General features: G+C 43.4%; 1 protein-coding gene across 3 annotated transcripts in view; it reads left to right on the forward strand.

Annotated features, from left to right (window-relative positions):
• DOP1B (DOP1 leucine zipper like protein B) overlaps nucleotides 1–18,477 on the forward strand; it is an 870,802-nt gene that overhangs the window by 173,907 nt on the left and 678,418 nt on the right. For all 3 annotated transcript variants that reach the window (XM_086935393.1, XM_086935394.1, XM_086935395.1), the window contains exons 3-4: nucleotides 8,705–8,886; nucleotides 8,979–9,149. In XM_086935393.1, the coding sequence (XP_086791519.1) occupies nucleotides 8,705–8,886; nucleotides 8,979–9,149 (353 nt within the window). The remainder of the gene's footprint in view (nucleotides 1–8,704; nucleotides 8,887–8,978; nucleotides 9,150–18,477) is intronic.

An 18,477-nucleotide genomic window follows, 5' to 3' on the forward strand; every position in this document is an offset into this window, starting at 1 on the left:
AATCGGAAAAGAACTTTCGTAGATTTATGATTTTTATCAAACGCACATTGACATTTTTATGTGTCTATTTGTGCTTTTGATTAAAAACACATTCGTATTCGACACACGCGTATTCAAATCCAACGTTGTGTATATAAAAACACTTGCGTATTCGAATGCAACATTGTGTCAAAATTTCAAAGCAATCGGTGGAGAACTTTCAGAGATTTGAGATTTTGAACAAACAAAAGTTACATTTTTATTTATATAGATAGATCGATATATAGATGAGAGAGAGAGAGAGAGAAAGAGAGAGAGAGCGAAAAAAATATGTCAGTTAACAAGCTGTTAAACTTTTATCTCTGGAGCACATAAATCCTTTTTCAGCTTGGATTACGTTTTTGTTCCCTCTGTGTTTTTACATCAGATAGCCAACTAACACATCCACAGATGTGGACTCTCCGACCATGTGCTGCTTGAGATCCATATGCAAACAAAACAGGTGATGGACAGAATGTGGATCAATGTCACACATTCACCCCAGTCCAAAGATCTGGGCCCAAATCCATCGTTTTTTTGCACTCCACACCACCCTGGGTTAGACAATGGCGATATGCAAATCAGCTCTGACCCTGTGCCCCATGGGAACAGTCCAGTCCGAACTACAAAAGCCATGTCCTTCCCAGAACGGAATCAAGCATCCGAGGACCGGACCGGTTTCGAGGTAACACCTCTCATCAGCCCGGCTAGCTTGACTCCAGTGGTGTGGAGTGCCTGGGACCCACGTCTGAGCATCCCCAGCGCACTTATGGCGGCAATTGCAAACAATACAGGTGATGGACAGAATGTGGATCAATGTCACACATTCACCCCAGTCCAAAGATCTGGGCCCAAATCCATCGTTTTTTTGCACTCGATGGATTTGGGCCCAGATCTTTGGGCTGGGGTGAATGTGTGCCATTGATCCACATTCGGTCCATCACCTGTTTTGTTTGAGATCCATATGCAGCACAATAGACTAAGGCCTCGCTCGCTGTGGAATCTGAACTTGTGGTGGCCGACTAAGCAAGACGTCCTGATTGCCCTTTGAGAGGATTCACCACAATACTTACAAATTAGCACAGGCTCAATGAACTCCTTGGGAGTCCTCTGGGAGGCTTATAAGGCGGTCACTAGAGATAAGATTATAGCCACAATGACACATTTGAAGAAAGCATGGAAACTGGCCGTCTGATCAGGAGCATGCAACACAGATAGAAGAACAGAAACTAAGGAATGATGCTACAGAAGCAAATGTACCTCTGCTCACGAAATCCAAATTAGAATTCCAACAACTGCAGGTAGACCAAGCCAGGAAAATTTGGCAGGTTTTCCCAATATGATTATGGTAATAAATCTGGTATATTTCTGCATTGGTGACTGAGGTACAATCAATCAATCACTACATTTGTAGAGCGCACTACTTACCCGTGAGGGTCTCAAGGCGCTAGGGTGGCAGGCGGGGGTGCTGCTACTGCTCGAACAGCCAGGTCTTGAGGAGTGTTCTGGAGTTTGGCTGAGGTTCCTGAGAAGAGAGCATTGCCGTAGTCCAGTCTGCTGCTGACGAGGGCATGGGTGACTGTCCTTCTGGTTCCGCTGGAGATCCATCTGTAGATCTTGCGGAGCATGCGAAGGGTGTTGAAGCAGGAGGAGGAGACCCCATTTACTTGCTGGTCATTGATAGCGCTGAGCCAGTATGACCCCCAGGTTGTGTGCATGGTCAGTGGGCGTCGGCGCAGCTCCCATTGCGGCCGGCCACCATGATTCGTACCAGGCGGAGGGGGTGGAACCGATGATGAGGACCTCCGTCTTGTCCGAGATCAGTTTCAGGTGGCTGTTCATTATCCATTCGGCGATGGCCTCCATTCCTTCGTGGAAGTTGGATTTGGTGGCGGTGGGGGCCTTGGTGAGGGAGAGGATCAGCTGGGTGTCGTCGGCATATGAGATATTGTTTTTTAGCCCTGGGGAGGCAGTCGGTACTCTAGGCAGCACTCCGAAAGCCATCATTTTGAACAGTACTATAAATCACTCTTTGCGGACCCCATGTCCAGGCCACCAGAGAACCTACATTAGTACCTAGCTAGTATCTATATCCCGCACCTTACTGCTGACCAGTGGATCATGTTGGATCAACGAATTGCTATTGATGAGATAATAGTTGCCATCTTCCAACTATCGAAAGGCACATCACTAGAACATAATGGTCTGCTGATGGAGTTCTTTAATTGCCTCCCTGATGCACTGGCCCAATCACTGCTTGATCTATACTCTGAAGCCAGAAACATAGGTGGCCTTATGATTAACATTGAAGAGGCATCCACACCCCAATAAACCTACTCACCTCAGTGTCTCCTATAGGGCGATTTCTTTAATGAATTATTAAAAGAAGATCTTAGCCAAAATACTAACTATGCGACTTGCTAAGTTACTGACTTGTTTACTATTGTGCAGAGTGGCTTTAGGCCACACTGATCAACCAGGCAGTATATCATGCCATCGTGAAGGCTCAGATATTGAAGGATTTTAATAGGCCTTTATTAGCCCTTCATGGAATTATCTTTTTTCTCTTTTGGAGTATTTGGCCCTCATATTCTGTCCTTTGTTAAATTAAAATATAGTACACTGATGGAGTGAGTTATGCTGGGGGGATTCCTCTCTAAGCCATTTGAACTGATAAGAGGCACGATGCAGGGGTGTCCACTGGCGCCCCTGCTCTTTGCCATGATGGGTGAACCCTTTGCTCCGTTATTCAGAGAACAAACCTGCATTGCCGGTTTCAGATGGTCTAGGGAAATTAACAATACGGTCTCACTATATACAGATTACATTTTGCTGTACATAGGCAATCTTAAGGTATCCGGCCTCATGAGCATATATTCACTTAATTCATTTGGAAAGTTCTCTGGCTTGGGTGTATATTGGAGCAAAACCAGACTATTACCACTTAGTCAAAACTTAATAGGAAAACAGGATGGACTACGGAGGAATAGTCATTACTAGAACTCGTTTTAAATATCTGGGAATAGACATTGTGGTCAATTTGGCCCAGACTAGTACTGTGAACATTGCACCCTAGATCGAAAATACTTTCAGGGGTACCCTCCACTACTCGGCCCCTCCCATATCATTAATAGGACGGGTAGCTGTCAGTATGATTCATCTCCTTCAAAAAATGATATACGTATTAAGAAAACTACCCGTTTTATACACCTAATACTACCCTTGCTTATCTCACGAGACAATTGAAAACGTTCATATGGAGCGGTGTGGTCCTCACCAAGTGGACGTTAATGAATTCTGCAAATAGACGTGTGATAGGGGACTCTCTCTGATTGGTCCAGTTTCATATAATAGGGTGCCCACCTACTAGTGACTATTGACAGTTCCGGCATATTGGCTGGTGATGTGAGCATAGGAAAGTGACCCCCAATTCTTTACTTATATAGAATGATGCTTGGAAAACACCTCCACACACCCCCTCCACCTCGAAACTAAGTCTGCCCTAGCTACATGGTAAATCTCACTTGAGTAAATAAAATAAAACACACATTTAAACTGGGAAATTCCCTTGTGAGGGGTAGCAAGCTCCCACAAGTTAAGGCCCTGTAGTGCTTCATTGCATGGGACTGACTAGGAATATCATCTCTGTGGAACATAATTAAATTTCACACTTTGAAATTGTTTGAGGGCATACAAACGGGTTAGTATAGAGCACTTCCAATTATTTTCAATACTTAGCATAATGTTATGCGCTTACGCCATTTCGAATACCTAATGCAGATGTAATCCGCTAGAGTTGAAACTAACCATGTCTCAATTACCTGCACCTGACTGTATCTTAACCAGATGTACATTTCTACTAATCAATACACCTAATACTTTTTTTTTTTAAACCTTTATTGATGACCAAAGTGATAGGTAGTACACAGCTTCACGCCTACAACCTGCAATTGCAGGCCGGCAGCTACATAGAATGGAGCCCAGAGCAGGCCATAAGTAAAAAGGATTTAACAAAATGGGGTGACCCTGTGTCCCTCAGAACCTGGGTATATGTGATTCACAAACAAGTGGTTCTGTTGGGTATTGACAATCTATTTGGGTTAGGCTGAAGACAGCTCCAAAACACACAAACAAGCAAAACTCTCTGATAGGCAAAGTTTTTATATATATTAAAAACAGGAAAAAAGAGACAATATATTGGAATTACTTCATTCCACTACATTACTGACGAGTATTTATCAAATACGTGAGCAGTGACTATGGTGATTCAAGTGACAAGTGCGATGCATATAGTGACACTTATATACAAAAACATTTATTTACAATAAAATTACAGAAAAAGGACCGGGGGAAGTTAGAACGATGTATTTTCTATCGTTTTGTGGCCAGTCTTATATGAGTAAATGTTCCAAGGAAAACAAGTGGTTAGTGTCCATATTCCTGGAGTTAGCTTGGCCAAATGTAAGAGCGTCGACGTTTCGACCCTGGTTGCGCCCCAGTTGGTGGTCGCGGCGGGTCTTTATCAAGACAGGGGGGGGCTGGAAGGAAAGGAATAGGTATCAGAGAGATGCTTGTACATTACGTCAACAATGACGAGAGTCGCTCAAGGTTACTTACAAGGGGATCGGTCAAGAGGTGATTTATTCCAGAGGGTAGCCCGTTGGTCAACCTACATAAAAAAGATTTTAAAAGGATTTTTAGGACCTCGTGGTGTAAGAATCAAACAACCACATTTCTGCCATTAAGGTGCCTAGGTGACAAAGTGTTTTAATCTATCCATGGGAGTGCCTAAGTGATTCTTAAAAACCGGTGCAATTCCGAGGATTGCAAACGGAGTCCTAAAAATTGGGATTAAGGATTTTACTCTGTATAAATCCGAGTTCAGTATGTGGGCTTACCCTTGATGCAGTAACATCAGCGATGAAACTCCGCGATGTAGCAAAAGGCGATCTGGATATGAACGCCAAACGAGCTGTCCGTGAGAAGCGCTCGTACTGAGGGGCTTGAACTGGAACGTTAAGTATACTCGTATCCAGGCAACCCCAAACCGGAAATGGGACTGAAGTCGGCTTAGCCAATCGGGATGGAGGCGTAGCCTGAGACGACGTGAAGCCTGTCTCCTCGAGGACGCACTGTGCGTCGGTTGCTAAGCAACGTTTACAAAGAAATACCGAGCCGACCTACGCACAGTTATGGAGGGGGCGTGGTCTCTCGGAAAGGGTAATTGGCGGGATGACTGATGGCAATATCCCAGGTTATTGAAAAACAGTTAATGGAGCCATATCGTTCAAAACAACACAGAGTACACAGTTATATACATATAAATTGCATATTCTAGGTAAATGTTAACAAACATCGACATTTGTGTGCTGTCTCATGGAAAACAGAAGTGTGGCAACAAATGGGGCTAATTTGAGAATACAGATTAGAGTAGCGCCATCTGTTTTGAGATTTCCTCATGTTCATTCAATCCTTGGCTCACAGAGTTCAAAATGTGGATCCATTTACATTCTTTTCTGCTCAGTGTGGTGGACAAAGAACCACCTCTTGGATTCACATTGATTTTTTCTAAGATGCGCCAGCGCAAGCTTGTAGGATCATGGTTACTAGTGAGGAAGTGATCTACCATAGGTGCGCCCTGTACTTTGCAACGAATCCTGCTCATATGTTGCAATATGCGTGATTTTACTTTCTGTGTCGTCTGTCCTACATAGGGTTTGTTGCATGGACAGAGGATGATGTATACGACATTAGCAGTGTTGCAGTTAGTCAGGGTGGGTAAGTTATAGGTTTTGTTATTGTAGACAAAAGATGGTCCATCCATGCACATGGGACACGCTTTACAAGTTCCACATCTGACATGTCCTTTTATAGGTGGTAAGCCTAAATGGTCTCTGAGAGTCAGTGGTTTAGGTGGTTCTAAAAAGGCTTTGACTACATTGTCCTTTATATTTCTCCCTCTTTTGAATGCAAACAGTGGAGTTGTTTCAGTATTCAGTTCAGATGCCACCAGGTTCCAATATTTCTTTATTGTCTTTTTCACCACATTGCTCTTTGAATGGAAAGTGGTGACGCAGACCAAACCAGCAGAGTCTGGACTTTTGTCCTTTGGAGTCAATAGTTCCTCTCTCGGGCAGTACCAAGCTCTTTTTTTGGCCCGTTTTAAGAGTCCTACTGGATAGCCACGTTCACGCAGGCGTTTGGTGAGGGTCTCACATTTATTAAAGAAGTCCGTTTTCTTGGTGCAATTGCGTCTAATCCGCAGATACTGGCCAAAGGGCAGATTGTCCCGTAGATTGCGTGGATGATGAGAGTCATACTTCAGTAAAATATTTTTCTCCATAGGTTTCCTATAGAGATCACAGATTATTACACCCTCTTCCGATTTAAAAACAAGATCCAAAAACGCAATATTCCTTTTGTCATAGTTCATAGTGAATTGTATGTCTTTACTTCTTGCATTGAGCCAGAGGAAGAAATCTTTTAGGTAAGTTTCAGATCCAGTCCAAATCATTATCACATCATCGATGTAACGTTTCCATATCGAAATGGAGTCAATGAAAGGATTTTCTTCTGTGTATAAGTGACGTTCCTCATATTGATCCATATATAAATTCGCCAGGCTCGGGGCATACGTCGCTCCCATTGCTACCCCTTTACATTGTAGGTAGAATTGTTGCTGGAACACAAAGTAGTTTCGCTTCATGGCGATCTCAAGAAGGTCAATCAGAAAAGAGGTGGGTATCCAATGGGGTGCAGGATGTTTCTCCAATATGTCCTGGATGCCCTTGATTGCATTGTCTTGCGGTATCGATGTATACAGGGAAGAGACATCAAGTGTAACCATAAACTGTGTGGCTTCGTCATATGGTTGCCCTTCCAGGAGTTGAATGATGTGCATTGAGTCCCGCACATAAGATTTAGTTTCAGGTACCAGTGGTTGCAGGAAGTGATCAATATGTTTCCGCTTTTTCCAATGCCTCTTTGGCGTTAGCAAGCGCACCGTCTTCTAGGATTTCCTTTTTCAGATCAGCAATCTCCTGTGTTAGTTTCTTGACGTAATCTATGGCCGTTTCACGGAAAGCTACCAGCTGATACCCAGAGACCCGACCACCAGCATAAAAGCACTGATTGAAACATTGGCAGAGGATGGGGTCAACAAAGGCTTCCTGAGCCCACCGGAGAGAGACTTCCTGATCAGAAAGGAGCCCAGGATTCCGACAATCTATCCCTTACCAAAGGTACATAAGAGGTTGAACAACCCACCTGGAAGACCAATAATATCTGGCTGTGGATCTGTGCTAGAACCAGTAAATCAATTTATTGATCACTTCCTGCAACCACTGGTACCTGAAACTAAATCTTATGTGCGGGACTCAATGCACATCATTCAACTCCTGGAAGGGCAACCATATGACGAAGCCACACAGTTTATGGTTACACTTGATGTCTCTTCCCTGTATACATCGATACCGCAAGACAATGCAATCAAGGGCATCCAGGACATATTGGAGAAACGTCCTGCACCCCATTGGATACCCACCTCTTTTCTGATTGACCTTCTTGAGATCGCCATGAAGCGAAACTACTTTGTGTTCCAGCAACAATTCTACCTACAATGTAAAGGGGTAGCGATGGGAGCGACGTATGCCCCGAGCCTGGCGAATTTATATATGGATCAATATGAGGAACGTCACTTATACACAGAAGAAAATCCTTTCATTGACTCCATTTCGATATGGAAACGTTACATCGATGATGTGATAATGATTTGGACTGGATCTGAAACTTACCTAAAAGATTTCTTCCTCTGGCTCAATGCAAGAAGTAAAGACATACAATTCACTATGAACTATGACAAAAGGAATATTGCGTTTTTGGATCTTGTTTTTAAATCGGAAGAGGGTGTAATAATCTGTGATCTCTATAGGAAACCTATGGAGAAAAATACTTTACTGAAATATGACTCATCATCCACGCAATCTACGGGACAATCTGCCCTTTGGCCAGTATCTGTGGATTAGACTCAATTGGACCAAGAAAACGGACTTCTTTAATGAATGTGAGACCCTCACCAAACGCCTACGTGAACGTGGCTATCCAGTAGGACTCTTAAAACGAGTCAACCAAATCTGCTTTTGCAGATGCACCTGTTTTTCTCCAAGCGGGCAATATATTTTCTCCTGGAGAAACCCCTTTTCTTATGTCCTCATTGTTTATGGGGTGCTACCATCCTAAAACTGTACTGATTCCGACTTTTCACTGTCGCAAAGATTTGTGCCCTTCCAGGGCTGGCTCCCGCCTACAAACTTATGAGTTTTTTGCTGCCTGCTTTTCCCAGACCTTAGAATGCCCTTAATGCTGTTGATACCGTAAATTTGCGACAGCAACATTTCTGGTAGGATCTCTGCATTCATACGTATATCTTAAGGAGGTAACATTTCAATTTGGATTTCCATATAATTTTCGTAAATTCAAACTTCGGTGCTCAAAATGCGCTGAAAATCGGCCCCTTTAAGAAAAGCTGAATGGAGCCTATGTTTATTTAAAATTATTTTGGTAATGTCACCATTATCAATTTGTGCACATTTTCAAAATAAAATCCTGACTTTTCATTTTCTTAATAAGTGCAAGGTTTGGGATACTTTCATTTTACTTATCTGTGAATATATATGTGTTTTTCCAGGCTTTACAAAGTAATTTGAAGTACTCCCTCCTACCCAGACGCCTGATTATCAGCAAGAGGTTAGCGCAGTGCCTACATCCAGCCCTCCCCAGTGGAGTCCATTTAAAAGCGCTCGAGACCTATGAAATTATCTTTAAAATCATCGGCACAAAATGGCTGGCCAAGGACTTATTCCTGTACAGGTAAAACCACTTTTCGAAAGCTCATGTTTTTTCATTTAAGTGTGGTATGCATTGTTGGAGTTACTTACAAACTTCTCTTTTTCTCCTCAAAGTTCTGGGCTGTTCCCGCTGTTGTCAAATGCCGCCATGTCAGTGAGGCCTGTTCTCCTGGGCCTCTACGAGACTTACTTTCTTCCCCTTCAGAAATCACTGCTTCCGAGTCTGCAAGCCTTCGTAACTGGACTCCTGCCTGGCTTGGAGGAAGGCTCGGAAATTTATGACAGGTAGGATCTTTGCATTAAAAGTGCTAACTTGAAAATATAATTGTCTCCTGTTTGGTTGTCGGGATATCTGCTACAACTAGTTTCAGGCCAAATAATGTTTATTTAACCAAAGAGGTGGGGGGGAGGCCTGTTTGGGGAGGCAGTAGAGGAATAGCATGCTCTCCTTGAACTGGTTTGTGGCAAATCATCAGGAACTAAAGTTGGAAACTCTACTTCCTGGGTTCAATGTTTTGTGATGCCAAATGTTGTATACATTTCACATTTAGGGCAAAGAATATAAGCTCTTGCATTAGAGCTCAGAGTACCCTTGTGACTTGTAGAAATGTGAAAGACAATAGACAACATAAAGAGCAACATGCATCACCATTTGATCGAGGTAATGACATTGCTTCACCGTGTCCATCTTAAAATGGAGTGAACAAGCTCTGAGAATAAACCCCCAGTGATAGGGTTGTCCATAGTCACTTTTAAATCACTTTCCCAGTCTACCACAATTCAGTCACAATTCGGAAAAAGGCGGTGGATTATACCAAGTGTAAAGATCGCTAAAGATCTCCAGTAAAGAGTCCCGCCTGGGGCCTGCTAGGTATTGCAGGGTTCCCCCAGCAAGGAGCACAGCCTGATAATGAAGCATGACACCTTTGTGGGTGAGGGTGTGTGCATCCTAAAAAGGGATGCCTCCTTGATATAACACTTACCATTGATTCAATGTGGGATCCAGTGGCCTAGAGGAACTGCATACCTCCTGGATTTTGCAAATATTGTTTTCACCATTTTTTAAAAGAAAACTGGAATAGCATGTTAGTTTACCATGCCCTGGTCTTTATCACAACAGCCTACACTAGGTGAACATTTTAATGCTACAGCATTTTACAATCACTATTATTTGCCTTTAGCACTATTTTCAAATTATATTGATTACCTCCAATACATTTTCTGACTGGTAGTTTTGTGTTTTTTTCTGCATTGTAAACATCAACTTAGAAGTTCCATCATGCAGTAAAACTGGTGAAAATCACAGTGAGGGGGAAAAAATCTTAGCGAGGGAGAAAGACCTGTAAAATTCCCCATGACTATGGAAATACAACTGCTTGAAATAAAGCATCAGGCATATCAGGACTAGCTGATAGAGGCAAAACTCTACAAAACCGGCAATAAGGCATAAACTATTGACAGAGTTCCAGTGTTGGCAGAAGCTGCCACTCTCCTTGATGGAAAGGGTGGTTGTGTTTAATGATTTTGCTACCTAAATGTACCTGTGCATTTCAATACACCCGATACGTTCACTGATGCCATCTTTGAAATAATGGAAGGAAAACTTGGGTGTTTGCAATGGGATGGGGATATTCCCCTTTTTAAGCTCACTATATAAAAAGCTCAAGCATGGAGGACTAGGGTTTCCAAATGTAAGGTATTATTACTTGGACACCAGTTGCAGGAAATAAATGACTGGATTCATCTACAATATTCAGAAACCTTCAGTGAAACTGGATAGATTGGCGATGGGGGAGCACTCCCACCTGCACTACATGTATGCAGGATTATTAAAAAGTAAGGTATCTGGTTAGCACAACAAAAACGGTGATCGAGTCCTGGCACTCGACCACAGCAGTGCTGGTAAGGTGGAGAAGGTTAACAAGAGATGCCCCAATAAATGAGGGCCAGTTCTTGCGAGAGATTAGAACATTTGCAAGATGTCCAACACTGTGTAATTGTACTGTTTTCTCTAAGCTCGAATTAGTGGCAGGATCAGGGGTAATCAAGTAATTTGCGCAATTTATTTTATTTTATTTGCAGAGTGCCGCTCGTAGGTGTTAAACTTACTTTTGGACTCTGCTGCCATTGTGGGGACGCAACCAGCTATACCGGCAATCCAACGGACTCGGGGCATTTCCAGTATCCAGCAGCGGGACTGCGAGGACCAGGTTGCTCAGCACCATAGCCACAGGCCGCACCTGGTTCCTCTTCCCGCCCCGCCCCCCAGCACTAGAAAGTGCCTCGCGGCACCCGCTTTGCGGGAGCCGCACGTAGGTGTTAAACTTACTTTTGGACTCTGCTGCCATTGTGGGGACGCAACCAGCTATACCGGCAATCCAACGGACTCGGGGCATTTCCAGTATCCAGCAGCGGGACTACGAGGACCAGGTTGCTTAGCGCCATAGCCACCGGGCGCACCTGGTTGCTCTTCCCGACCCCCCCCCTTAGCACCTCCTACTTAGGTTGACAAACACACGTGCACGCGGGCGGGTGCCGGGCGAAGCCCGGGCCAAGGGCGGGCCCGTTTAAGCCCGTTAAAGACGAGCCGGGCCCCTCCTCTTTCATCGCCCTTAAATTGTATGTATATATCGTAAAAGTTGGTGATTGGATAAAAGCAGCAAGGGAGATGTCTACACGTGAGACTAGAAGTAAAACTGCACTAGGTGAACCGCAGTTGATAGGAACCTTGGACAACTTCATCATACGTACTAACTCTTTGATAGACCAAGGAATTGTATTAATGGAACGCAGAGTGTCCCAAGACCTAGCACTAGCTAAAAGGTCATCTATGGGACACATTGCGTCCGCACGTACACCTGATAATATTGAAAGCAGACGTAATTTTATGCAGGCGCAAGTAGTGGTGCATGATATCCCTAGTGTTCAACCAGATCTCCAAGAACTGACCCTTTCTGAATCCCTGCCTTTGTTTCCCCCGGAAATCATTCCGGAAATGATATCAGTAAATAAGCAAGATGGGAATAGCATCAGCCAACTGTGAGGGAGACGGGAGGGTGCAATTCCTAAAAATAAGTGAGCAAACAACAATGCCCAAGGAACAAAAAAAACGAGACTAGCAAAAGCGGGGAATTCAAATTATATTAGCAGTAAAGAGGTAGAGAAGGAAAGCCATGGGCAAGCGCTAGGACAGGAAGATTTACCACATGAAACCCCTGCCCTAAGAATCCTAGATGACACAGTTGTGGATAGCATTATAGCTGATCGTACAGGCACCAGAGACGAAACAGTGGACCCGCTAATAGACACCTTGAAGAAGCTATTTAAAATCTTCCTTACCCCCCTGGAAGCAAGGCTTCAATGTATAGAAAATCAGCTTCACGTACTACAGAAGGGCATAAGATCTCTGATTAGTGACCATGCGAGAAAGGTTGCCCCTGCAGTTCCATTGGCAAGTATACCGCAGGCATCGAACAAACGTTCAGCAGTGCTAAAAAAAGCAACTCCTAAGATTCCAACTCCAGATCCTCTAAATACTGAAGGTAATAAACTATGTGCTAAACCCCCGGCTACCAACAACCATAACAAACAAAAACCCGTTGGTTCCAATACCCCCATTCCAAACTCTGATAAAGTCCCGATAGAGAGGGTCCCAAAGCGTAGATGCCTTAATCTACCTCCGGAAGTTTGCTCTTATGTGGTGGTTTTGACAGGGGTTCCGGAATTAGCTCCATCAATTACGGAACCGTTTTGGGCACTGAAAAATAAGGTATCCCATTGGCTAAACACCAACCACCCACTACCTCCAAATATAACGAGTAACATCTTAATGGTACGGATGGTCCCTTGGGTGGGACTCAATAGAAAAAGAATGCAGGGGGATTGTGTGGTTGTAAATTTTAATGACCCACAAACGGTGGATCACATCTGCTCGGGTGCCCCATTAAACAATGGGAATGTTATAGTGGCTAGACCACTATCTTACTTTTATACACCAGAGGCACAACCAGATAATGGATGGAGTTGGACTAGGGTTACCAACCATGCGAGGGGTGGGATGGGGCAGGGGGCTATAGGTCTTTGAATACCAACAGTTGGGGAGGGGTCCATACTTCCAATAGGTTCAGTTGCTTAGAGTCAGTAGATTGACTGCAGCAGAACAAGGGGTAAATAACTGGTATCCAAAACAATATAAGTCTAAACTATTTTATGAGTAACAATGGTACCAAATTAGATGGTCTCGAAGAGGGTGATTCTGGTTACTGCATACCTAATCTTCCACATCCCTTGGAAGAGCACCAATACCTATCTATCGATCCTGGGGGGGACGACAGACATAAGGTTAATTGTTGTCAAAGAGACGACATACCTTTGGGTGCTTTTGAGAAGGGATTAAGTAGAGAAGCCCCAGACATATCCCAAGTAATCTTTCCATGTATTAATAATACAGGTGTGTCCAAAGCCGTTCCATCTAGTAAGGACCTACCTGGTAACGCTCATTTAGAAGTTAGACCTACAAAGGATGACGTAAAACTGCAGGGCCACCAGTATATTCACAATTGTAAGGGTTAAAATCTTAAATTAATTTCCTGGAATATAGCTGGACTTGGAAAAAACCTGAGCGACCCTGAGTGGTCCAACTATATAGAGACAAGCGTGTGTTGTTTCTTCCAAGAAACCTGGTCGCTCAATAGTCCCCATAGAGTAGGATTCAAGACCTTTTGTATTAATGCATTACTTTCTGTAAGAGGAAGACCGTCGGGGGCCTCATAATTTGGGTTAGTGACACTTTGAAAATAAAAATCGAGGTGATAGATACCAATTCCATGGATATACTGGCTCTTAAAGTTAACACACATGATGGGAAGACAATATTTTTAATTAATGTTTATAACTGTCCCTCTATATCTTCAAAGGAGTCAGCAACCTTGGGGGAATTGAATTCTTTTCTCAACAGAATGGTTAATAATCAACCTATAATACTGGCAGGGGACCTGAATTGCAACTACGAGCCGGTTTTAGGCTTAGAGGATATACTGGAAGAGGAGGACAGCGCAAATAATATCCCCACGCTGGATACCTTAGCTTCTGTTCATTGCTCGTTCTGGCTGTTCAAATGATGAAGTTGACTGTTGATCATGGGTTAAGGGCCTGTAATGGACGCCTCCCTGCTGATTTGGGAAAAAACCCAACCTTTGTAAGGAATAAATCGAAAAGTAACCTTGATTTTATAATAGTCTCCTTGGACATTTGGCCATATATGGTCGACATGGTGGTTAAGAGCAGGTGTGAGAGCGATCATTACCCATTGGATCTGCTATTTGATTCTAGCTTATTCAACAGGGTCGATCTAGGCAATAATATAGTTGATGAAATAGAAAGTCGTGAGGAAATCCTAGTAAGTAATAATAGGCGTGTCCTTAAGTGGGCCCATAAATTGGAACATGGTGATATCCTGTCAAACATTTATCACCTTTTCGCTAACACATTCTCTTTGTATGCAACGGTTCCACTAGAGGCTGTGAATTCGGTCGAATTCATGAATCATCATAATTAATTTTTTACTAAATTAAAAGGATTGGTAACTAAAATGCCGAAAAAAGCCCATCAAACACTGAGTAATCTATCCCATAGTAAACCATGGTATGGAAAATCATCTAGACAAGCAAAAACTAGATTATTAGAGGCTATAAAAACAAAAACCCCAGTGGAAATTAGGGAGGCCAGAAAAGCCTACAAGCAAATACAAAACTATGAAAAAATAGCTTGGGAAGAATCTAGATGGGACGACCTTTTGGCGGCTGCCATGTCAAAGGATAATATTAGTTTCTGGAGACTGGTGGCCAATGGTAGTGTGGCTCACCGATTAGAGGCGGCAGACCCAGAAGCAGATGTCAGCCCGGGACAAGGGTTCAATTCCCGACACGGCAGGGTACGGAACCAATGTCAGCGGGCTCGATAAATCTCGCCTTGGTGCCTTTCTAACCATGGGTCCCACGCTGCAACTCTGGGCAAAAGCTTGCTTAATCTCCACAACGGCCCCCTCGCTGCCGGGGATGCCTGGCTTCACCTTGGGGATGCCCAATTGGGCCAATAAAACACGAAGGGGGCATGTGTGGGAAATGTTTAATGACCTAGCATTGTTACAGTCCCTACAACTACTGAAAAAACAAAGTGTAACAATGGGTCAACAAAAAAGTGATGCAGCTATCTAGATGACTGTATGTGCGTTTTGGAAGAACACAATCCCTGAATCCGAAGTATTCTTGGTGAAAAATTGTTCCCATCAGATACCCGTCCTGTACCGCCCTACATCACTTAGGATCCTTCACCCGAAGGAAGTGGAACGAACCACTTAGGATTAGGTAGATTGTGGCCTAATCGAAGTGTGAAGGAATGTAAGGTGTGTGGATAAACTATTATGGTGGTATCAGGGGGCATAAAGAAATATCAAAAAGCAGTGCATAAAGTGCTCGCTGTAGCGTGTGAAAGTGAGAAAAGTTAATATTGGGTTGTGGGAGTGGAGAAAGTGTTTATTGGGTTCCTACCCACACCCAAGGTTAAAAAACAGTGCAAGTAGTAATAACAAATAACTACTGAGATTAAGGTTAAAAAACAGTGCAAGTAGTAATAACAAATAACTACTGAGATTTTATCTTGGTCGACATGTTTCTGCAGTATTCATTGGTTCAAAGGATACCAGTCTGCTTCATCAGGACCTTGTTGTTAAAAAAGTGCTACTGCTGATATTAAAGTGTATAGTGTGTATAAAAAATCATATCACCTGAGAAATACCGATGGAAAGGATCCAGTCAGTAAACAGTAGACGAACACACATGTAAATACAAAATACATACAGTTAGTGACGAAAGCTGCAAGTGCACAGAGATAATCTCGTGATATTCAATTGTATGCCAAACATTTCATGGTCATTGGTTGTAACAGTAATCAACTCGTTGAACCAGGTACATATATCCAGGGTATAACCAAAGTTTTAAACACTCACCCATGTTCTGGGGAATGGACTCTCCACCTCACCCGGCAACAGCTCAGGTACAAAATGAACACCGCTCTAATGAATGTGAACAAAAAAGAATTGAAAGAGGAAGAGTTCGCTAGAACTCAGTCTGAAAAACACATTCCCTCTGCCACTGAGGGTTTATGACCAGGAATCAAGGAACGTTGTCTAATGTTGGTAATACCCTGTATGTATTCAGCCATGGGCTAAAAGGAGATCTTATGAATTCTCTTTATGTGGTTAATATAGCAGGGCGTGTTGTATCTCTAAATGAATCAAACTGCTTAGCGCGGTGTGTGGGCGATCTTATAGAAGGGTCCGCCCGCTTGGCGCATTGTTTAGGCGGTCTCAGTCTCAACCATCAAGTGACAAGCATTTCAAAATCGCCTTCGTGCCTGTCCTGCATCTACTGTATCTAACAGATACCACCTATTTTAAGTATTCAGCATAAAAGGCCGAGCGTGGTCTATAATAGAGTCAACACCCTCGCAATCTCAGCCATCAAACAACAAACATTGCAAACTTGCCTTCGTGCCTGTCCTGCATCTAATATTTCTTGCAGAGACCTCCCGTTTTAAGTATTCAGCAAAAAGGCCGAGCGTGATCTCTAATGAAGTCAGCACCCTCACATATTGTCTCCGTTGCTGCCCTGTCCCTCTTACCTGTCCGTCGGTACTCCGCGCCTTCCTCTAGGCTGACTGTGGGAGGTACCGACTGGACAGGAAGCGGGATATTTAACCTGAGTCTGATAGGTCAGCGGATCAACACGTGTGCAGCGTGAGCACGCGCGTCTCCGAACGCGTTGCAACACCCGCAGTACACGGGAAATGTAGTCTGTATTGATCGGCCCCTTTTAGAAATGTAGTCCGGAAATGTGTTCCGGAGGTTTATACGGGATAATTTCCTCGCCGTCTTATTCATAAAAGAATAGACACGTGGGCTCGGTTTAAAAACAAATATTTGGACTACAATATACAGCGGAGATGTTGTCTATATTTATCTGCCCCTTTTACATGTAGTCGCGTGCGATTAGAATGCGCGCTAGAACTACCAAATTGATGGGATTTGTAGTTTATTGGTAATTCTACCCTGTTTGCTTGTAAACCACGTTATCACAATGGGCCTGCCTCTAAATGAGAGAAAGTATGTATTAGGTGGCAGATGTGTAACCCATGCCAAGGGACTTAGCACTGATAATTTAACACTGATAATTTAACAGACCTCCAGTATTAATACAATACAGCCCCTAGGTAAAGAGTTAGTAGCAATGTATGGGTGGTCAGAGTGTTGAAGAAACAACAATGGTTCTATGCACAATGTTTTATAGAGCAGTGTGCTTGGTAAATATGGAACTGATATTCCATGCAACGTGGCTTCTAGAAACCTACAGTTTTAATACAATACAGCCCCTAGGTAAAGAGTTGGTAGGAATGAACGGGTGGTCAGAATGTTAAAGACACACCAGTGGTACTATGCACTATGTTTTTTATAGTAGTGTGGTTGGTAAGTATGGGACTGATATTCTATGTAACGTGACTTATAGAGACATCCACGGGATGTCTTCATTTAAACCCGTGATGTCGGTTTGGAGTTTGTGCACCCATCTCTGTTCTCTACGATGTAGAAATGTGCTTACATCTGTGATATGTTTAGGGATCATGGGCTGTTCAAGCACAGTCCATTGTAGATCTGTTGGTGCATGTTGTGCCTCCAAAAAGTGTTTTGTCATGCGAGTTGCTTGTTTACCGCAGCGTATTGAGCTCTTGTGCTCTGAGATCCTTGTCTTCACCTTTCTAGTGGTCATACCCACATACTTTTTCTCACAGGGACAACTGATTAGATAAATGAGGTTGGAACTGTTACAGTTCGTAAACCTCCGCTGTTCCCAAGGATGTTCTGTGCCAATATCGAGAGTAGTGGATTTTCGGGTCTGAGGGCATGCTGCACATTGTCCGCAAGGGTGATGTCCAGTTACAGCTGGCATATCCCACAAGGTGCCTGTATTTCTAGGGATTTCGGTCTTTGGTCTAGTATGGACCAGTTTGTCCCTAAGATTTGGTCCCCTTTTGAAGGCAAATAGGGGAACGGGCAGTGTGTCATTTCCTGTATTCAAAATGCCCCAGTGTTTTTTAATGATGCTAGTTATTTGGTTGGATCTTGTACCAAATGTTGTCACACATGTCATTCTTTCTGTTTTCTCTTTGGGCGGCGCTGTTTCCAATAGACTCGCTCTGTTGTTATTTTGTGCCCTTTTCTTGGAACGGTTTATCAGTGGTTTTGGATAATCTTTCTCTAAGAGATCTTTTCTTAGGTTGTTTGCATGGATTTCAAACGATTTCCTATCCGAACAGTTTCTATGTATGCGCAGAAACTGCCCGTATGGCAGATTGTCCCGAAGGGACTTCGGGTGGCAGCTATGATAATTCAGTAGAGAGTTTCGAGCCATGGGCTTTTGGTAAAGCTCAGACTTGAGTCCCTCCACTGTGCCAATGATCATCAGGTCCAAGAAGGCCAGTCTATGTGTGTTAAATTCCATAGTAAATTTCAGGTACCGATTTCTTTGGTTCAACCATTCATAGAATTCTCTGAGTTGGG

The sequence above is a fragment of the Lissotriton vulgaris genome, chromosome 8, assembly GCF_964263255.1.
Source record: "Lissotriton vulgaris chromosome 8, aLisVul1.2, whole genome shotgun sequence".
Taxonomy (NCBI): domain Eukaryota; kingdom Metazoa; phylum Chordata; class Amphibia; order Caudata; family Salamandridae; genus Lissotriton; species Lissotriton vulgaris.